The 7,602-nt window shown below is 28.4% G+C and overlaps 1 protein-coding gene across 1 annotated transcript; it reads left to right on the forward strand.

The window, feature by feature from the left end:
- Window positions 1-1,474: 1,474 nt before the first annotated feature.
- On the forward strand, window positions 1,475-6,442 carry LOC119681311 (ATP-binding cassette sub-family G member 5-like). The gene is made up of 12 exons (XM_038094464.1): window positions 1,475-1,691; window positions 3,569-3,677; window positions 3,767-3,957; window positions 4,021-4,165; window positions 4,386-4,683; window positions 4,778-4,945; window positions 5,004-5,121; window positions 5,411-5,504; window positions 5,560-5,698; window positions 5,766-5,957; window positions 6,015-6,201; window positions 6,261-6,442. Exons 1-12 carry the CDS (start codon window positions 1,632-1,634, stop codon window positions 6,372-6,374), a joined length of 1,815 nt encoding a protein of 604 aa, XP_037950392.1. The 5' UTR covers window positions 1,475-1,631; the 3' UTR covers window positions 6,375-6,442.
- The last annotated feature ends 1,160 nt before the right edge of the window (window positions 6,443-7,602 follow it).

Below are 7,602 nucleotides of genomic sequence, written 5' to 3' on the forward strand. Positions count from 1 at the left end.
TCTTTTATATCGAAACTCTTTGTATAAACACTTTTAGAACTTAAATTTCATTTAATTTGCATATGTGCTTATGTTTTTTTTTTACTAATATTCATTTGTTGATTAATATTTTTCTTATTTATTTAACAGTTTAAATTATTTTTATTAATTTTTTTTTTTTGATTGAAATAAAAACGCACCGCGCCGAGCGCAGCAATAACCTGCGTGCGCAAACTCTCTCGGAGAACTAAACTCGATTTCTGACGCCATTTTTGCTGACAGATCCAATTTGAAATTGTTTCGCTATTTGTTTATATTCTGCTTCCAATGGAATTTTTTCTTATTAACTGTTTTTACTTGGTTTTATAGGCTCAAAGAGAGTAAATAGCTAACTAACACAACCATTGATTAAGTCGTACACGAATTTAATTTATTGTTGGCAATGCTTAAATTGAATATTTATATTAGAGTATTAAAGACAAGTGAATTAATAATTTTGCAATTTATTATTATAACAATATATTTAATAAGAGATTTTTTGGTAATAATATATCATGAGAATAATGCTACAAACTAAAATGATAATCAGTAGGGGATGCTTATTAACATAGAGAAGCTATGGGCATGCTGAAAGGAGTTATTACAGCTTACTATAGGAGTGCAAAATTAAAAATATTATGGAAATAAACAGATTTCTTATAGATGCTATTGAAATTACTATTGAGACACTAACAAATAATAAAATAAATTAATAAATTCAACTACTATAACTAACCAACTATTTTATTACCATTTACTCCTTTGTAAAACTTTTTCAATTCTATACAGAAAGACTTTTTAATCCATTATCTGTCAGAGAAGCATTTTTTTTATTAATATAGTATACACTTTTTGAAGAACATACACAAAGCGAAGTACAAATTAAAAAAAAAACTAAATATATATATAATGTTTAGGCATATTCTATTGAATTCAAATAATTTGGTTGTTCAATAACTTCAATTATACATTGATATATTATTGATATGTAATATTGATAAATATAATATTGATGTATTATGATAAATTATTAAACAAATTTTAAACAAATAAAGCCTTAGCAGATTATATCTCTTATAATTTATATATATTATTTTCTCTATATCAAATCTCTAACAATATTTTTATTCTGCTTCAAATACTAATTTCATAAAAGTTGGCAACAATGTTAATTTTTTTTTCAATTCTTTGTGCTGATCACAAATATTTTGGCCAAAACAATTTCCAAGTAAATCATGAGCTGTTCTCTGATTTCGGCTCTCTCTCAAACCAATTGGAAATGCAAATAAGTCACCACCAGAGCTTGACTCTAAGCCATTTGAGCATTTGCTCACAATTTTTGTTTCCAGTTTAGAAGAAGCAACGTTCGTGTTAAGACGTATTTTCGCACATTTGAAATTTTAATATTGTTTTTTCATTTTAGTTATTTATTCACTTTTGGCTTTTGTTATTTCTCTTTAAATACTTTTTGTTCGTACTCTCACTACCACAAGTTAATAAAAATATTTGTTTGGTGATAGAAGAATTCGTTCACCTGTGAATGTTGTGAATGAAATAAAAGAAAATTGTTAACAAAACAAAAGCGGCATAAAGTGTGACGTCACACAATTGACATGAAAATGATCGGGAGTGATTATGTTTTGGAAGCGCACAATATTTTTCACACCACCGAGGTTCGTATAAGACCCAAATAGAGATATTTTATTTTTTAATATTAAATTTTGAAATATCGGAAATCATATTTATTTTATAAACTAGTAATAATTTTATATAAAATTTATTAAAGAGGTTTTTTCGAACAGTAGTGAACTACAACAACAAAAATTCATTTTATATTATTTTAATTAATTGAATTTTTGGCTGACCATACAGCTGTTTCGAGTATTGCCAAATACCCATCATCAGTGGTCTTGGAAATAATTCTTGTATTTAATTATTCGTAAATGATTATTTTTGAGAGTGCAAGTAAAATTTATTCTAATACATTATTATATTCTTAGTGAATATTAAATATATAAGGAAAAAATTTCCTTTTCTAAAAGGAAATATTTTTTAAACTCTTAAAGGAACATACATAGATTAAGACTAAGTTAAAACTTAATAAGTAGAGAAAATAAATCGCGAATAATGAATATAACTACTAATAATACACATATATTATACCATAAAAAATGGTCTCGATTACACATCATACTACATAGTGTTAATAAATTAACAGAAAGTATCAAATATTCGTAATTATTAAGGAATTAATTAATAATTATTAAGATTTTTTTTTGCCACTCAAAATGTTCGTCTCTATTACTCTTAGACATATAATAAAAAATTTGTTAGACTTGATTGCTAAAAGCAAACAAAAATTTAAACATTTTATTAAATGTATATAAGTTAAATAAAATTAAGAAGTCCATTTAGACGTATATAATTCGATATAGTATAAAAATATCGTCCACTATCATTCTTAGCTGTTACATTTGTAGATCAGAGTTTCCTTTATAATATAGCTCCAAAATATAAAGTAATACAATTTCGAGGTTCATGACTCTTAAGTCCGCATATATTGCATTCAGTCATTGATTATAGGATCTTCCTCTTGTTCTGGAAGTATTTTATTTTACTTTAAGATACATTTCTACAGCACAACCTTTTCTGACGGAGATACAAGTTCTTCCGAACACACAAGAAGTGAAAACAACTATAATGAAGGAGACGAAGAAGAGGAAACGGGAAGAAAAAGAAGAGAAACCCTTGAAGAAAATAAAAGTGAATGCGGAAGAGGCGATCAAGAAAGCTGAAATCTTATCAACGAATTGCAGTCATATCTCGATTCTCTTAATGATTTTGGCGATGTGGACACCGGATTACCTAATTCATTGTGTGACAACATTGGAAACGATGATCCCTTTGGCGCTGAAGGCGAAACAATACGAAGCGAAAAGAGTTATTTATACATTGATGGGTTACACTCAGTCAATTCAGAAAATAATGATGGGCCAAAAGAAAGAATTAGGAAAGTGCTCTTTAACGTATTTAGTACAAAGTCTCTTAGGTTTCGAATCGTCCACGACATTTACCGAAACGACCATAACTATAGAAACATCGGATTGGATCCTGAACAGTTATGCAGAAAATTTTCAGGGACCATTTTGCTCATCTCGCACCATCTCATCTCAAGTTTTCGGGTAATGTACTCAAGGCATTATCATATGCTTTGACAAGATGGATAAGCATTCTATTGTTAGACAAAGTAATAGTTTTATTTTGAGACAATGTTCTTGCTTTCAAGTATAAATTTCTTTTTGCTCTTATTGATCAGTAACCTAAATATTTTAAGCATATATATTATTTAAACATTTTTTCTAACTGGTTTAATAAATGTTACTGGCGAATATCGTTTAAATATGGTATATATATACATTACATCTTATGCGGAAAAATTCGTTAATCAAATCTCTAACTAGTCTTATATCATTGTTACAATTGTTAATCAATATATAAGAGTCGATAAACAAACTACAAAATATATAGTATACACATATCCAAATTTTAGGTCGACGGTGGTGGATGTTTTAATGGAGGAGGAAGTTCGGCTCTTGTGCTGAAAGGAGTTAATCTGACTGTACACAGTGGTGAAGTTATGGCTATATTAGGCTCTAAAGGTATATAAAAATTATAATAAATCATATATTTGTAATACTTAATGTAAATTTCATTTATTTAACTTTATTATAACATTAAATTTGTATAGGTAGTGGAAAACGTGCATTACTTGATGTTATATCAAGCCGTGCAGATGGTGCTACGCGAGGTCAAGTACTTCTGAATGGATCACCACTTACAAAAGGTCTCTTTCAACAACGTTGTGGATATGTTACTCAGTCTTGTACATTTATACCAGGTCTTACAGTTGCTCAAACTCTACATTACACACCTACAATCGTAAAAAACTATTGAATAAAATTATTATTTTTTTGTATTAAGTCTGTCTATATATTTTTACAGCTATCCGGGTATCTGAAAAGCTCAAAAGTGCGTCAAGTGTTAGCTGATTTAGCATTATCACAGGTTGCTCATAAACGTGTTGAATACTTGAATATAAGCGAAGCTAGACGTTTATCAATTGGAATTCAATTAGTTCGTGATCCCGGTAAACATAATTAATGTATACAGATATAAATTTATATTATATAATATTTTTAATACCATACTTAAGAAAAAACTATCAAAGTTTTTGAGCACTTATTAGAAAAAAAAAATTAAATTAAATAAAGGAAATGAGTTACAAAGCAGTCAAGTAAAGAATAATATATTAATTTTTTATATACCTATAGTTTATATATAATATTTTAATTATTTATATTTTATAGTTATGCTTCTACTAGATGAACCCACACAGGGCTTAGATCCATTAAGTGCTTATTTGCTCATTTCGATACTTTCGAATACCGCTAAGAAGACTGGTTGTGGCATTTTACTTTCCTTGGAGAAACCACGTTCAGATGTTTTTCCTTTCTTAGATCGTGCTCTCTTCCTTTGTTTAGGTGGCGTAGTTTACTCAGGTGGTACACGTGCTATGCTGGAATATTTTCATGGCATTGGTTTTCCATGCCCACAGTTGGAAAATCCATTAATGTATTATTTATGCTTGTCTACAGTTGATCGTAGGTATGTTTAAATATAATTACATACCCCGATATTATGTGATTACGTTTTAGTAAATTTTCAGTTACTAATAAATTGTGTTTTATTATAATTGCAGAAGCCGTGATCGTTTTTTGGAATCAAGCCAACAGATCGAAGCGCTTGTTGAGCGTTTCTCTAGAGAAACTCCAATATCAGATGCACCTTTGAATAGTATGGGTACTGGTAAAGTACCATTAGCTTATGGTAAGCCCGGTGAATTAAAAGTGTGGATAATGCTCTATTTGTAAGTTTTTATTAGTTTTTTAAAATTTATAATTTAATTAAGAATAATAATTTTTTAGAAAACTGTTGGCTTCAACATTTTCTTGTGGTGTCGCTGGTATGAAATCATTATTTTTGCGTTTATGTTTATTACCTATAGCAATGAGTTTGATGTGGTTATTCTATACAAACGCCGGAGTAAGTTTTAGTAAAACTTTTTTCTAAATTATATAAGTTATAGTTTTAAAAACGAAATGAAAATTTTTTTAAATGACAAAAGAGATAAGGAGAAAATGACGATAGTCACGGAATGTGTGACCCTTTATTTGCCTAAAAACTATGTTGAAAAGTTGGGAAATAAAGGTCTTCTGCATCATAAAAATTAAAAAAATTTTTATTCATGAAATTAAACAATACATTTATATATCTAAAGTTAGAACTAATTTATTAACATTTAAAAAAAATGTGTAAAATTTTTATATACTAGGATGATGCACATGGATTTTTCACAAAAAATGGCATGATTTTGAATATAATTGGCTTATCATATGGATGTGGAATATTCACTACTACATCATTATGTAAATTAGAATTTCACTGATTTTATTTATATAAATTAATTTCATTAATTTTTAGTTCCAATTTGGCGAAAACGTTTCTCACAGGATACTCCAGAAGGACTGTATTCAGGCGCTACTTTATTGATTGCATATAATTCTGTATCTATACCATTCTCAATAATATCTGCTGTACTGGGTAGCTGCGTTATTTATCCGTAAGTAATAATGTTGCGAAGTACATTTTTATTCTCATATTATATTAATTTTATTTTACTTACACAGTTTACTATTGGATCCGAAATTTCCTAATGGCACAGTATTTGCTTATCTTTTGGTTGCTCTCTGGTCCAGTTATGTTCTGGCTGAACAATTGACAGTAGCGTTTTTATTGGTGGTCAAAGTTCCCTTCAATGCGGCAATAGCTGTCACTTATATATTGGTTATAAGTATAGCTTTAGCTAGTGGTACAGTTCGGTAAGTAAGATGTCTTTAATTTGTGACTATACGTAATGTAGAATTTTTTTCCTGTAGTTCATATAAAGGTTTACAACCTTGGTTACAGGATAATACTAAAGGAACACATACTCGTTATGCGTCTTCATTATTGCATAGTATAGCCTTCCAGTCGCGTAAAATGAATTGCACAGACACCGCATCGCATATTTGTCCTAAGCCTGCAGATTTCTTGCATGAACGCTTAGGAGTAGCTGATCCAGATGTAAGATTGAAGCTAATGTAAATTTTTGGAAATAATTATTTAATTTTTCTAATTTTTAGGAAACTATTGATGTAGCTGCATCGTGTGCATTTGCTGTTGGTTTAGCTGCCTTTAATATGCTTTTGTACTTATTCCCTATGCCGCGTTGTGTAAAGCAAAAGTTTAAAGACTGAAAGGAGACGTCGAAATATAAATAATTTTTTCGAAACTAGAGATATATAATAAATAAAATATTTTTTAGATAATTATTATAGTGATAAAATAATTTTGTTCGTAATATTAATGAATAATAACATTTAAATTTTCTTTAATAATTTAATTTACTGATAAAACTTCAAATAGTCTTTTTCTTCTTAGCGGAATATTTCCTAAACAATTATTTTATATTTGATATTAAGGTCGTGTGCGAGTTAGGCTAAGTTGATGCTAAACCAAATGGGAGATTTTTTGGGATTTTTTGCACTGCACACATTTAGCCATTTATCAACACGTATCGACACATCACTACATTATCGGCTCATCTTAGAATTTCCCTCATTTAGAACGCAACTTAGCCTAACTCGCACACGTCCTAAGGTCGTGTGCAAGTTAGCCTAAGTTGCGTTCTAAATGAGGGAAATTCTAAGTTGTGCCGATAATGTAGTGTCGATACGTGTTGATAAATGGCTAAATGTGTGCAGTGCAAAAAATACCAAAAAATCTCCCATTTGGTTTATCATCAACTTAGCCTAACTCGCACTCGTCCTTAATATTTATTTAATATTAATATTATAATATTTATTTGGCAATACTCGAAACAGCTGTATGGTCAGCCAAAAATTAAATTAATTAAAAATAATTTAAAAAATAAATTTTTGTTGTTGTTTCACTTCTGTTCGAAAACAACCTTAATATTTATTTACGTAATATTTATATTTTTTTACATTAAAAAACTAATAGATTATTATTGCATTAAACTGATATGGATTGATATGATATGGATAAATGGATTATTAAGATATTGAGATGAATTTACCGATTTATAATACAAATAACAAAATATTCTTTTTATAATAAGTATATTATAATATAGTTTCAATATTATTTTTCTACGTTATGTGATTATGATTCTACAATATTCAGCTAGATCTGGTATTCTACAATTTGTCAACCTAGAAACAAATTTTCAAATAAGTCTCTATTAAAATTGATTTATAATTCAAACCGATAGCGTCTATGTGTTTTGTGTTTTTATAGCACACCTCATTGAAGAGATGATAAAAAAACGTGTTATTCTGGGCACAATATAGTGCATAATAATAGCACTATTTATAACGAAAAAACTGCTTTTAAAAATATAGTGCAAAATTCAAACAGATTAACTGATATTAATTTATATTATTTTTAAATTATAATATATTT

This window comes from Teleopsis dalmanni, chromosome 2 (assembly GCF_002237135.1).
Source record: "Teleopsis dalmanni isolate 2A chromosome 2, ASM223713v2, whole genome shotgun sequence".
In the NCBI taxonomy this organism is placed as follows: Eukaryota; Metazoa; Arthropoda; class Insecta; order Diptera; family Diopsidae; genus Teleopsis; species Teleopsis dalmanni.